Source organism: Leptidea sinapis, chromosome 23, assembly GCF_905404315.1.
Source record: "Leptidea sinapis chromosome 23, ilLepSina1.1, whole genome shotgun sequence".
NCBI classification, from domain to species: domain Eukaryota; kingdom Metazoa; phylum Arthropoda; class Insecta; order Lepidoptera; family Pieridae; genus Leptidea; species Leptidea sinapis.
In genome coordinates, this window is record NC_066287.1 from 4,898,274 (window position 1) to 4,913,704 (window position 15,431).

The following is a 15,431-nucleotide window of genomic DNA, read 5'->3' on the forward strand; positions in this document are numbered from 1 at the left end:
ATGAATGAATGAAAACTTTATTAATAACAAACACAAACCACACAGAATAATACTACTAAAAAAGACTTAGAGAGAAAAAAATAATTAAAAACTTATAGCATAAAAATATTCAAATGATAAAAAAATAGAAACAAATGTATGCATAATATTATAGTGATTATCTTAATTTAAAAGTACTGTGTAGCAGTTATTGTTATTAAAAGGAACTGACTGAGCGTCATGCTGCATTGGAATAATATCAACACAGCGCTGATTTTCAGCAGCCCCCTTCCTTCAAGTATCAAGTGATACAGCTGTTAATATAGAGGTTTTATTACACAGACTTGTTATTAAACCTCCATTTCGTATTATTACGAAACTAGTGGGAGGCTCCTTTGCACAGGATGCCGGCTAGATTTTGGGTACCACAACGGCGCCTATTTCTGCCGGGAAGCAGTAATGTGTAAGCATTACTGTGTTTCGGTCTGAAGGGCGCCGTAGCTAGTGAAATTACTCGGTAAATGAGACTTAATATCGTATGTCTCAAGGTAAAGCGCAGTTGTAGTGCCGCTCTGGGCACGGCGTATCAATTGCCATCAGCTGAACGTCCTGCTCGTCTCGTCCCTTATTTTCATTAAAAAAAATGTAACTTCATAGTACTTAAGGTATACTTGATACCAATAAGTAGGAGTACTTGATACATTTAATATAGAATTTTATTAGTTAGACTTGTTATTATATCTTCTCGGAAAGTGGAGCATTTCGTACTTTTGTGACACTATTGAGAAACGTTCATTCATGAGCAAAAAAGTTGCATGTTAATTCATTACATTAGTATTTTGTGCGACCAGTGTGTGCTGTGCAACAAGACAAGACAAGCGAATGACCGCACGTGCGAAGCGAGTGCCTTCATAGTGTCTGTTTGAATCCATAAGTCTTAACTTGTTATTGGTTTTATTAACTTATTTTTAGTTTGTTAAGTTAAGAATTTTGATTTTCTTTTGTCTTTTCAATGTACTTAGATTATAATGGGGCTGACATGTACATACGTATAAAAACCCCTTAATCAATAAAGAAAAAAAAACTTCGCTTTTATTGGCAATTGACAACGTCGCACAGTTGCGCATACTGTTTTGCATTACAAAAATCAATTATTTATGTATTATTATTAGTATTATTACTCCATATTCGTTTTTTAACTTTTATAACTTAAATTTTATTTATTTATTTAATTAAACTGTCAGGCGCGTCAACTTTAATTATTCTGTTTTGACGTTTTGCGTGCGGCAAGTAAACTTTTCTCACTCAATGCACGGACGTTATCTTAAAATAAAATAAAGATTAAAATAAAGAATTATTATTATACCTTCTCGGAAATAGGAGCATTTCGTACTTTTGTGAAACTATTGAGAAACGTTCATTCATGGGCAAAAAAGTTGCATGTTTATCCATTACATTAGTATTTTGTGCAATAAGACAAGACTCAAGCGAATGACCGCACTTGCTTCGCTCGTGTGTTCAACTTCGCTTTTGTGCTTTGTTGTTTGTGCGTTGTGGTTTGTGCGCTGTGAGGCGCGGGTTCGGTAGCCTCCGGCGGTCGGCGACGTCCGCGATACTTGCGGAACACGACCCCCTTCGGCCACAGCTGCACGTCCAGGAAGGTCGATATATGTTCTGTCGGGACGCGAACAACAAAAGAGTTGAAGTCTACTGTTTGATAAAGACTAAAGTCACCAACTTTTCGACCCCCAACCGGAAACTTGTCTTCTCCACCAAGTACTGAACAACCGAGGCCTTGGTGGTGTGGTGAAAGCGAGAGACGTAGATATACGTCGCTGGGATTACGGGACGCAGGAACTGGTTCTGTCCTATCGGTGCTGTGCCACATTGGTCATGACTAGGAGGTCTCCTCTTCTTCCGCTCCACATTATAATTCTATTTATTTTATTAAACTGTCAGGCGCGTCAACTTTAATTATTCTATTTTGATATTTCGAAATTTGCGTGTGCCAAGTATAATTTGCGTGGGATAAGTAAACTTTTCTCACTCAATGTACGGACGTTATCTTAAAATGGGCAAACGGCTCTTTTTCAATCCCAACAGCGAGCGCCAAGCTACTACTTTTCCCGTAATACAAACTAATTTTGTTAACCAGTTCGAAGATTTGTATGAAAATCTATTACAGATTTGGTTAAGAGGTTAGGAAGGTTGTATGAAAGTTGTGTTTCAGACGACTTTTGCGAAAATTTCCATATCATATCCATCCATCACAATCATTAATAAAACTTTTTTTTTCAATTTCAATCAAGAAAATGACATGCTATGTCGCGGTAGTAGGTTTATATTTTTTTACACGGCACGGCAATACTTCAAGTCGGCCCACATTCTAACGCTCTACAAAGCGCAGGTCTGGCAACATATGGAGTATTGCTGTCATATCTGGTCTAGCGCACCCCCATATAATCTCCTGTTTGACCTTGTGCAACGCTGAGCTGGAATACTCGAGATCCAGTGCTCTATGAATAGCTAGATCTTCTACCGAATTTATCAGGCGTAGTGCTCCTAAGCTGTTTCACCTGATTTCTACCGCCGAATTCCACCTTCGCACATCTCAAATTAGGATATCATACATACCATTTTTATGTGTGGCGTTTCTCTACAGTGCGGTTTTAGCTTTAAGAATAAAAATCTTTAATTATGCTTTAATGTACAAAATAGTAAGTAAGTCTTAGATTCAAAAGTTATAGTAATATTTTATTCACTTCTCATGCTCTGAAATTGCTTATTTGTGCACGATATAGGCTGCACAAAATCGATTTTTGTGCAGTGCACAAAAGTATCTACAAATAAATTTGTCTATATTAAGGCAAAGAAAATGAGCCATACAGCCAAACACAATAAAAAGTTCAGAGAATATTTACTTTAATTTATTTGCCTCATGTGTTTTTTAAGACATAAAAGATATTAAAATTTTAATTAATATACAGTAGGTTATTTAATTAATTGAAAAATATATATATTACAAAATTAATTTAATAGTAGGCTGTATAGGTCTGGAGCCCAAGCCTAATATCAATGTCGTAAGATTAAAAAAAACAGCGGTGGGAAACTGGTCTGTTTTTTCGTGTGTTTATTAATTTCTTCAAATTTGCTAAAATTGTTAAAAATGTCCATGTTATACTACTGTTTTATTTCCTCGCAATCGAAATGAAAAGCAGCTAGTTTATAACTCGTCCATAAAACCATTTTATATATATATATTATAAAAAATGGTTCGTTTTGTGTACTCCTTGTAAAATCTACTGTTCTCACTGAGTGAACAAAGCCGACACTTGCTTACTGGTTTTATAGAGCAAAGGCACATTTTTTGAGCTAGAGAGATAAGATATATTTTTCCCCCCTGGATGAAAAACTCGCCTTTAGTCCCTGGTAGCAAAGACAAAAGTCGTCTTACGCACCACCTGAGATGAGTAGGAAATTGCCATGAATGACCCTATACTATTTTGAGGCAAGCAGCAAGCTGAGTAGCCCTGACTAGGTACTCAATATATAAGTAAAAGTGGTACAATCCACTTGTACGTAAACTAATTGGTTATTGTATTGTGATACCAATGCAGCTATGAACTAAGAACGACTTAAAGTAAGGGACTACGCGCACTTATTCAGCTCTTTTCAGCTTTTGTCCATAGAAAACAACAATTTTGTATGGAGACGTGTACGCGTCGATTCAGCTTTCCGCGTCCATTCTGATTTCGCGGCAAACCAGCATAAAATGAGGATAAATGTGTTTTTATTATGCGAATGCGTTCGGCGCTGTTCCGCCGCGTACAGCGCTGTTCGCCGTCGAATGCGGCATTGATTGCCTGCATTGATTTGACGTAATCATTATGCACGCAAAGATTAAAGAGTGCAGACGTAATTTAAAGTTATTATTTTCATCCTTACGACGCCGTACGCGGCTGATAGAAGCAGAGCTGTATAAGTGTGACCAAAATCGTTCAGCGAAACGCGAATGGAGCTGAATAAGTGCGCGTAGTCCCTTAATCTTATCAGCGGGCAACTAAAGTTACATTTCTGTATAAGATGTTACTGAATAAAACACTTCTGTACTACTTATTTCTTTATTTTCATCGAATTTACAGCGTCATAATTTGTATACAAGATTAGTAGGGATACCTACTAATACTATAAATGTGAATGTAAGTTTGTTTGTTACGCTTTTACACCGGAGCTACTGAACCGATTTTTATGAAATTTGATACAGTGATAGACTTGAGGTTGGGAAAGGTCGTACGCTACATTTTATCCCGGAAAAAATCCATGTATCCCGTGGGATTTGTGAAAAACTGAAATTCACGTCGATGAGCTGAATAGTAGGATTAGTTTGCCATAGCTATCTTCCTCGAAATAAGATTCATATAATATTTTGGGAACAGGATCGAAAACGGGAACCGAAACTGGAATTGGACATGAGATAATCCTCAATACAAAACTTGCTTATTGCTAAAAAACCCTTTATCTACGCCGACGAAGTCGCAGGCATCAGCTAGTTATAGGTAACAGTAGTAGGTAGATAGCAGTAAATAGGTAAAAAGTAGTAACATGATTTAACAAACCAGAATGAGGTATCAAATTTACAATTACTACACTAAGCTACTAACCCCCTTATTCATAATGCTCCGCTAACTTTAAACAGCCGCTTAGGAGTGTTTTCATTCTGACTTAGGTCAATAGAAGAAGACAGAGTGAGAATTAGCAATTCAATCTCAGTAGGAAGTTGCTACTGCTTTTGAGATTTTTTTCTGCGATTCCAGTTTCTATCACAAACACTCTTGTCTCCTCCACCAGTGTTGCTGAGTCACTTCTTCTGGAAAATGTTATAGGATGTCAACAAAGTTTCAATTTTAGTTTTGTTAGCCCTGGAGAAATAATTAAAACTTTTAAATCTCTAGAGATGAAAAAAACTGCTGATATTTTAATTTTAGAGATTTTATTTTAATTTTAGGAGATTTTAATTTTTCTTTCATTTCATGGTATGGTAATGATAATAGTTACAGCATTACAAAATACTGTAACTCAGAATTATTAGAATCGGTATTGAGTTTACTAAATACTTACAATCTGATGGGATTAAAACAAAATAATTTCAACAAAAATAGCTGTGGTAACATTCTTGATCTTGTCTTATCAAATATTTACTTACAGTGTAACATATGTAGCGATTCACTTGTAAATATTGACCACTTTCATAGTCCCCTGGTTATCGTCGTAAAAGACCTTTTTATGAAAGCCCTACAACCACATTTTTGCGTGATAAAGAAATTTTTAAGGGTGACTATGAGACGATAAATTAAAAAAAAAAAAAAAAAAAAAACTGGTCCGACATCCTAAATGGCTCCGTTGAAGATGCCGTGGATAATTTTTACAGAATTATTCATTCGCTCATAGAATCTCATATACCTGTTATAAAAATCTCCTCACGTCATCAATACCCGAAATGGTATACTCCAGCTCTAATTAATTCAATAAAAGAGAAGTACAAAGTTCACACTAGGTGGAAAAAGTTTAAAAATCCAGGAGACTATGCCATGTTCTCCTTGCTGAGAGCCCGAGTAAAGAGGTTGCAAATCGAATCATATACAAAATATATGAATCGTTGTCAGAGTGATATCAAAACTTCGCCTAAAGAATTCTGGAAATTTATTAAAAATAAACGCACTGATTCTGGTATTCCTCACAACATGTACTACGGAAGTAGTTTACTTACGAATGGACATGATATCTGCAATGCATTTAATGAATACTTTAAAAGTGTATTCCAGCCTAGTGACCTAAATGATGAGACCCTGAACGAGGAATCAAATATTTCCGAAAATCTTCACACAATTGAGATCGATGAAAGATGATTAGGAGGTGGTTTAGTAAATTGGATATCCGGAAGGGCGCTGGTACTGACGGTATACCAGCTATTTTTATAAAGAAATGTGAATCGGGCCTATTACCTCCGCTACTAACACTCTTTAAGCGCTCCATTAATGAAGGGACCTTCCCTAGATGTTGGAAGGAAGCCCGAATAGTACCAATACATAAAAAGGAATCAAAAACAAATATTAGTAACTATAGAGGTATCTCCATTTTGAATATACACTGGCCTGCAAAAGTAAGTATCACACTTTTCAAATTAAATTTTTTTCTTAACTATAGAAGGTAGAGATTTAAGATTAAAAACGTTTTGTTGCAAATTTTATAGGCTTTAATTCTTAGAAACTAAAATTATATGTTAGTAACATTTTTAACTTAAAAAAGATAAAACAATGAAAATAGACATTTTTAGTTTAGTGTAAAAAAATTCAACTATAATGTATTACGTGTTATTTAATTTTTAATAACTGGTATTGCCTCCTAGATCTCTGATTACAGCTTCGAGCCGGTTTGGCATACTGAACACTAGGTTTCGGAGCCGATGTTGGGGATTATTCTCCCATTCTTCTACCAGGGCCTGCTTTAGTGCCCTGAGGGTAGTAGGTGGTGTTCTGCGATTTCTGACTAGCCTCCCAAGCTCATCCCAGGCGTGTTCAATCGGGTTGAGATCAGGACTTCTTGATGGCCAAGCCATCACGCTGATACCGACCTCCTGAATATACTCTTGTACGATATGAGCCGTGTGTGGCCGGGCATTATCATGCATCAGCATCGATCCATCACTCATATTTGCTAAATACGGCCCTGCATACTCATTTAGAATCTCTTTAGCATATCTTTGCCCAGTGAGGGTGCCATTTTCTATGGCTACTAGCTCTGTGCGACCTTCTGAAGATATGCCAGCCCATACATGTACACTGCCTCCACCGTATTGGACTCTTTCTGAGATGCAGGCTTGAAGGTATCGCTCACCAGGTCGCCTGTAAACACTTCGCCTTCCATCAGAAGTGTAAAGGGAGAATCGAGACTCATCTGCAAACAAAATTCTTGACCATTCTTCTTCATCCCACTGCATGTGTTCACGGGCGTATCGCAGTCTCGCTACTCGATGCTGTCTCTTGAGTTTTGGGCCACTTGCTGGTCTTCGGGGTTTCAAATTTGCTTCAGCAAGTCTTCTTCTCACTGTACTGTCACTAATTTAGTCCTTCCGGGTCTGAAGTAGCTGTTGCTGGACTTCAACTGCATTTTGGTGGCGATTTCTTAACACAGTGGAAATAATATAACGATCTTCTCGGGCACTGGTACACCTGGGTCTGCCATTACAAGGTCTCCTCAGATGGTGTCCAGTCTCTTCGTACCTTCGCTTTACCTTCTGGACCGTTCGTATCGTCACACCCACCATTCTTGCAGTGCGACGCATACTGATGCCTAGTTCCAGAAAAGCCATGATCCTAGTACATTCTTCAACTGAAAGAGGCATGATAAATAAATGTTATGTGCTTTTTAGCATAAATTTTTAAAACAAGACCCATCGATCTTGAAAAAAAATTAAAACAGAAAGAAAAATGTGAATGGTAAAATTGTAATTCGGAAACGTCCACTTTGAAAAAAGTATAGTTTTGTTTTTGAGGTTTTTTTTCAGACAATTCTTAAAAGAAGGTTACCGACTATAAAGTTTTTATGTACAAAATTAAATTCTCTTTGTAGTCCTTTTTATTTCGAAAGTATATCTTGTGAACTTAAAACGTTATCCCAATTTTAAAAGTGTGATACTTACTTTTGAAGGCCAGTGTATTTGGTAAAATGTTAGAAAAAATTGTATATGATCATATTTATAGAAATTGCCTACAATGCATCCCTATCAACCAACACGGTTTTATTAAATCTCGTAGTGTCCTTACTAACTTGCTTGAGTTCACTCATACCGTTAAGTGCGACATGAATGATAGATCACAAATAGATGTAATATACACAGATTTTGAAAAGGCTTTTGATAGAGTCAACCACAGTATACTATTAAAGAAGCTTTACGCAGTGGAATCAGAGGGAACCTTCTTAGATGGACAGAATCGTTTATAAGAAATTGCTGTCAGGCCGTCGTCCTCGGTGGTTTTAGATCAGACTTTGTTGAGGTGACTTCTGGTGTACCTCAGGGATCGCACCTGGGTCCTTTGTTACACAATATATATTTATATGACATCAGTAATTGTTTTGATAGTTCAAACTTCTTGCTGTATGCTGACGACAAAAAGATTTATAAAAAGATTTCACAAATAGACGATTGCTTTATGTTACAAGATGACTTAAATAGACTATCACAATATTATAAAATAAATAAAATAACAGTTAATATTGCTAAATGTCAAATTATTACATTTTCACGAAAGCATAATAACATAAAATTTGATTATACTTTAAATAACGAAATTATTCCAAAAATTACTCAAATAAGGGATTTAGGTGTGATCCATGATAGCAAACTAACCCATAATAACCACATCGAAATAATAACACAGAAGGCTTATAAAAATCTAGGGTTTATTCTTCGCACTTGCGAACCTTTCAATGACATCTTGTGCCTAAAAGTGCTATATTATGCTTACGTGCGAAGCATCCTTGAATTCGCAAGTCCTATCTGTAGGCCTACATATCAATGTTATATTGACCGCCTTGAAAAAATACAAAAGATATTTATAAAAAAATTGAATTTTAAATCTCAATTCATTCCTATAGACTACAAAGAAGCCTGTAATTGTCATAAAATCGAAACCTTGGAAGATAGAAGAGATGTAATTGATATTTTACTCCTTTATGATATATTACATAATAAATTTGACTGTCCAGATATCTTAAATAAAATATCATTCCAGGTACCAACATTACGTACTAGGCATACTAATTTATTTAACATTCCCTTTGCTTCTTCTAAGTATCTTAAATATTCACCTCTATTTCGAATTCCTGACATATATAATAAGAAATTTTCTTCCGTCGACATTTTCAACTTATCACGTCTGAGGTTCAAAAAACTGATATTAAACTGTTTAAATTGCAGGAGTTAATCATCACTATATTCAGGATAAATTATTAGTCTCACATCGTAATTTAAACATTATATTCGAACACTCACATTCACTCACACCACTCACATTCACTCACACTACTCACATTCACTCACACTACTCACATTCACTCACACTACTCACACCACACAACCTACTCACCGTTTCAGTTACTCAATATGGATACGATTTCTTCTTTTCTTTCTATTTAATTTTTTCTTGTAAGTTTTTCTAGTATTTTTCGTTTTTGTCTTAAACTACTTTGTCACATACTTATTGTACTGTTAATAGTATTCCTTTTAATTGGCGTATCTATTCTGTATAATTTTTAATATACTCTTTTCATTTTGATCTGAATCAAGAATATTTAGGATGCCTGGGAAGAATCGCAGAATGCATTTGGCATCTTCTGTGATTTATCTAAGGCTTTTTGATTGTGTTCAACATTCAACGCTGGTCAGGAAGCTATACCACTATGACATAAAAGGAACTTCGCTCGATCTTCTGACTTCATATCTAAACAATAGAATTCAGAGGGTCGACGTGAATGGCAGGAGATCTCCTGGGACTCCTCTCAGTATGGGGGTACCACGAGGGTCTATTCTTGGACCGTTCCTCTTCCTTATCTATATAAATGATCTTCCTAATCATATAGAGAAAAAACATAAGGTAGTATTGTTTGCGGACGACAATTTACTGATTTTCAAAGTGAAAAGAAACCAAGCTATGTATGACGAAGTGAACGATATTTTATCTGACATCGTGTACTGGTTTAGCGCTAATAACCTATTGTTAAATAGCAAGAAAACTAAATTCATTAAATTTACCGTACCAAATGTCAAAAATGTAAATGATAATGTTTTGTTAAACGGAGAGGTGATAGAACCGGTGGAATCTGCTATATTTCTTGGCATAACTCTAGATTCCAAATTACAATGTGGCCCCCATATTGAAGGATTGGCGAACAGACTTAGTTCTGCAGCATACGCGGTTAAAAAAATTAGACAATTAACTGACATAGATACGGCGCGACTAGTATACTTTAGTTATTTCCATAGTATTATGTCCTATGGTATATTGCTATGGGGCAACCCTGCTGATATTAATACAATATTTGTGCTGCAGAAGAGGGCTATTCGCGCTATTTATAACCTAGGTCCTAAAGAATCATTGAGAGCAAAATTCAAAGAAATTAACATCTTGACTGTTGCTTCTCAATATATTCTTGATAATGTAATGTATGTTCATAGGCACATAAGTGAATTTGCCAGAAACTGTCATAACCATAATGTTAACACCAGGAACAGACATAAACTGATGATGCCTACTACTCGGCTTATTCGAGTTAGTAAGTCTTTTGTGGGGCGATGTATATGCTTTTACAACAAGATCCCAGAAAATGTTCAAAACAAAGGTGTTACGTTATTCCAAAGAATTGTTAAAAAACGTTTGTGTGGTAAAGGTTACTATAACATAAATGACTTTCTTAATGATACCACAGATTGGGAATGGAGCGACCGCCCTCAGGCTATTAAATAATAAGTTTAATTGTACAATGTTACTTTAATTGTTAAAACATATTTTTGATGAAAATAAAAAGCCCGCTGAGTTTGTTGCGCCCATTCTTCTCAGGCCTGAGGCATTCACTTTGGAATGGGTGGTAGTTTTTTTTTGACTTTCAATAAGTGATTTCACATCCTATTTTGAATAAAAATATTTGAATGCTTTAAGTTAGTAGACTATTATGAATATAGGGGTTAGAATATAAACTTTACAAATAAAACATATGTGTGTGTGCGTGTCTGGTGTCTGTGTGAGGGTGTATGTAGTATGTATGTGTGTGTGTGGATAATTACTGTAGTAGATATATTTTTCTTATTTCTTTTTTTAGCTGTACTTTAGACAAGTAAACACCTTGCGTGTGTTGAGTTCTAAACTTAAGGCGACACTAACTGCCGGCGACCTTGAGCGATTTGAGTTCACGAATCCTAGGTTACAAAGCCAATATTTTCAAAATTCTTGCGTCGAAAATGTAACATTTTAACAGGTGCAAACAGTTTAATTTCTTGCAATCCTCATTATTGATTACTAATCTGAATAAATGTACCGGCATAAAAAAATTAAAAGCTATAAGAACAACTTTTATGAGAGTAGTATACTAAACAAATGCAGCGTGCCGAGAAAAATTTGTTTAACTGCAAAGAAAACTGGGATTTCATAATAGCTCTGGAGTATTAACTTTAACCAACAGCAAGCATTAGCAACCTACAAGTAAGACTTAAGGTTATGTGTAACAGGATAAAGTAGTGTTCATAGCTCCAAATGCTATATTTTCACCACAAAACTTGTCTAAAACACCTTGTTTGTGTGTTTTCTGTTTACACTTCGCCTTAAATGAAAAACTCGCTTATAAGGAGGGACAACTCCTCCTTATATACCGTGTAAAATGAGCTTGCAAGTAAATGATGTGTATGGGGTGTACCGGCAGGTCGAAGTCGACGGCGACAGTGAGCGAGGCGAGCGAACAGATCGCGGAGTACTCGCTGGCCGACGAGTTGCGTGACGAGCGCTCTTGGCTGCACGTGAGGCACTCCACCGGCCAGGGCACCTGCGACATGAAGGTATTGTTAACAGTCTATGGGTACCACAACGGCGCCTATTTCTGCCGTGAAGCAGTAATGTGTAAACATTACTATGTTTCGGTCTGAAGGGCGCCGTAGCTAGTGAAATTCCTGGGCTTATGAAATTAACATCTTATGTCTCAAGGTGACGAGCGCAATTGTAGTGCCGCTAAGAATCTTTGGGTTTTTCCAGAATCCTGAGCGGCACTGCATTGTAATGGGCATGTGTATCAATTATCATCAACTGAACATCCTTCTTTTTGGCTTTCGATTAGCTGTTCCAAGTCACAAAAATCTTCACCTTTTTGCTTTTAATAGTGATTTTCATTATTATAACACTAAGGGATTGCTTGTGACTTATTCTAGTAGGCTTCATAAGATACCTAAATAGCTTTAAGGGTAAATGTATACACTTTTATAATAAAGTCCCAGCCACTGTTCAGGCATTATCTATAAATAAATTTAAATGTTTTATTAAAAAAAATGGTAAAACTCTGTGGTAAATCGTATTACTCCACAGCTGAATATCTAAGTGATCGGACAGCCAGGGACTAAATTATGATTATTTTATAGCAATAGCAATGACAGTACCATATTGTATATTTTTATTAAAAAGAGCGCAAAAAAAGAATGCTGGGAGAGTTTCTGCGCCACTTCTTCTCTCTCAGACCGCCATTTGTTTCCGAAGCGGTAGTAGTATCTAGTATATTAGAAATGACATCAAAAAGAATTCTAAAGGAAACAATTTTGAGAAAATAAATGCCTTTTATGCCTTTTAAGTGTTAATACACTAAATATTCCTTCGCACGACACGCCAGAAGTTAGGATATCATCCCCACCAACTGGATGTGTGGCCGTCCTCCACAGTGCGGTTTTCAAGGAGCTTTCTTCCTCGTACTATGGAAGCTGTGGAATGAGCTTCCTTGTGCGGTGTTTCCGGGACGATACGACATGGGTACCTTAAAAAAAAGCGCGTATACCTTCCACAAAGGCCGGCAACGCTCTTGTGATTCCTCTGGTGTTGCAAGAGAATGTGGGCGGCGGTGATCACTTAACACTAGGTCACCCGTACGCTCGTTTGTCCTCCTATTCCATAAAAAAAAAATCTCAATGAGTGAAAGTCGCATGACGTGTTTCTGTTGGTCGCGGGCAGGTGATTGAGCCGTTCAAGCGCGTAATCTCTCACGGCGGCTACTGTGGTGAGGCCGCCATCATCGTGTTCAGCGCCTGCCACCTGCCGGACAACTGCCGTCAGGACTACCGCTACGTGATGGACAACCTGTTCCTGTGAGTACCACACTATAGCCCATTAAATACAACCTGAAAATTCAAATTTCTGTATTATTATTTTCACATTTTTTTATGAAAATAAGGGACGAGACGAGCAGGACGTGCAGTCGTTGGTAATTGATACGCCCTGCCCGTTATAATGCAGTGTCGCTCAGGATTATTGAAAAACCCAAAAATTCTGAGCAGCACTACATCTGCGCTCGTCATCTTGAGACATAAGTTGTCAAGTCTCATTTGCCCAGTAATTTACAATTACACGCGTTTTAATCTTTTAAACGTGTTTTATTTAAATGTGTAACACTCGCGGAAATCAAAGCCTAAATTTACTTAAGGCGAGGTTTTCCCAACACTTTAGGCAAAACTCACTCGAACGTATTTATCTATAGCGTTGAGAGGCTGAGACACTAGCCGAGCTATGCGGGTCAACGACCCCACCCCGGAAGGAGCGCGTTATATTTTATAAAAACGGTTGCGCAAGAGTACGAAATGCTGTGATATTTTTTCTGCATTTTGAAGTGAAACTACTTTAGGCGCATGAGGGTAATTTTTTTTCTGAAAAAGAACGTCACGGATATTTGAGACGTTTTTGTTCAAGGGAGAGAGCGATTGACACCGATTGAGGGAGAGTATTTTTTACTCTCGGGCGTCCCTACTAGCCTTGTATCGTGCAGGTTTTTTTTTTAAATTCCAAGATGGCCGCCGCGCAAAATTATGATCACAACATCGGGGTATCGTGTCCGAGGTTCTCGAGGGTGCAGAGAACGATTGTGATCATTTTTGAAATCCAAGAGGGCCGCCGCACAAAATTATGATAACAACAATATAGGTATCGTATCCGAGGTTCTCGAGGGTGTAGAGAACGATTTTGTGATCATTTTTGAAGTCCAAGATGGCCGCCGCACAAAATTATAATTTCAGCAATATGGATATCGTGTCCGTGTATTTCGTAATCGTGTTTTCGAAACAGCGATAATTTAGATAAAGAAATGAAGACAAACATGTCAAAAAATTGGAACCGTGGTATTTGTAGAAGTATTTTAAGTAGATTTTTAAAAATGTTACCTTTAAGGACTATAGCGCCTTAATTTAAAAATTAACTATCTTCACTGGGTAATACATAACTACAGTAAATACAAATTTAGAATGATTTTCAATGTCAGCTAAAGCAAATGCACATACAAAATAACTTCGTCTTCATGGAAAAATGAGAAGATAAATGGCCTCACAGTTGCAATGAATAGTAGGCATTTTACTATTGTCCGATATTATGTCACATCTACGTTTTTCATCTGGTTTAGGTCAAAGAGAGTTCAAAAAAACAGCTGATAAGGGTTGCGGCAATCATAGTTTTTGCGCTAAAACTTAGCACTTTAAATATTGTATTAAAATATAATGCTAATTCATTTCTGACTTCACATAGTCATTAGAGATGACCAAGGGTGCTCAAGCTTGAACTGCTGGCGATCTACCTCAAAATTGTTAGACTACGATCGATCGGCTCTGAGAAGCTTCAAGTATGTGTGATGAAGGATTGTCGTCTAGGTAGAGTGTCACGATGACATAGATATTAGTTTAGCTTTAGTCTGCTCTTAAATGTCAATGAAAAAACTCATAATTATTATTCAAAGTTGCGAGTTTATTGGTTCTTACAAAACAAACGCGTTCTAAAGTTCTAAGCTTAATTAAAGAGCGACTTAATGTTGAATCTGCATGACACTGCATGTCCTGAGCATACTTTTCATAAGATGGTACTTACGTAATTACCGGTTTTAGTTTATCATACCGGATTTTTTCTCGAGATCGACTCAAAAAGCACTCGGGATCGATCAGTCGATCCCGATCGACCGTTTGAGCACCCCTGACCTATGGAATGTCTGGTTCAAAGCATAGTATACCCATTAAGTTCACCGTGTATAATTGGTTGTAGATACGTGATCTGGAGCTTGCAGCGCCTGGTGACGGAAGAGTACATCCTGGTTTATCTGCACGGCAGCGGGGGCCGGCGCCGCATGCCCAGCTTCGCCTGGTTGCACGAGTGTTACAAGCTGATAGACCGAAGGTACGTACCTTCTAGCTCCTAGATACTGATATGCAGCTCTGAGCAACCCGAGAAATGTCGTTATTGTTTTTATCTACACCCATGCTTTAAATCCTCTATTTAAGATTCTGAAACAGTTAGCCAACATTAAAACACCCATGTCGTAATAACCATTACGTCATCCAAACGAGTGTTGTAATGTTGTACTGAATTTGATTACAACACTCCTTTGTTTTTCTTCGATCCCTTCATGCGCAAAGACTTTCAACAGACAGCCACATTCTTATTGCTCGGTGCGTGGTATCTGTATGAATTTCAAAAAAATAACCTTTTCGTTTACGCGCGTTCCACACTACCAGAACGTTGCGCGCTGTAAAAAAAGTATATAGGTTATTCGAATCCCCGCCTGAAATTGCGAATTGAATCTGAAAACTCGTTCGCAGGCGTAGTTCAAAGTTTTCTAGTCGCATTCTACTTCAACGGTGTAATAGGGGTTAAATCAAAGTGGTTGCATAGATC

At 37.1% G+C, this 15,431-nt stretch overlaps 1 protein-coding gene across 2 annotated transcripts in view; it reads left to right on the forward strand.

Moving 5' to 3' along the window:
- The window catches only part of LOC126971375 (protein prune homolog 2), a 35,948-nt gene that overhangs the window by 14,061 nt on the left and 6,456 nt on the right, over window positions 1-15,431 (forward strand). For both annotated transcript variants that reach the window (XM_050817678.1, XM_050817679.1), the window contains 3 exons: window positions 11,452-11,584; window positions 12,738-12,871; window positions 14,802-14,933. In XM_050817678.1, coding sequence (XP_050673635.1) covers window positions 11,452-11,584; window positions 12,738-12,871; window positions 14,802-14,933 — 399 coding nt within the window. The remainder of the gene's footprint in view (window positions 1-11,451; window positions 11,585-12,737; window positions 12,872-14,801; window positions 14,934-15,431) is intronic.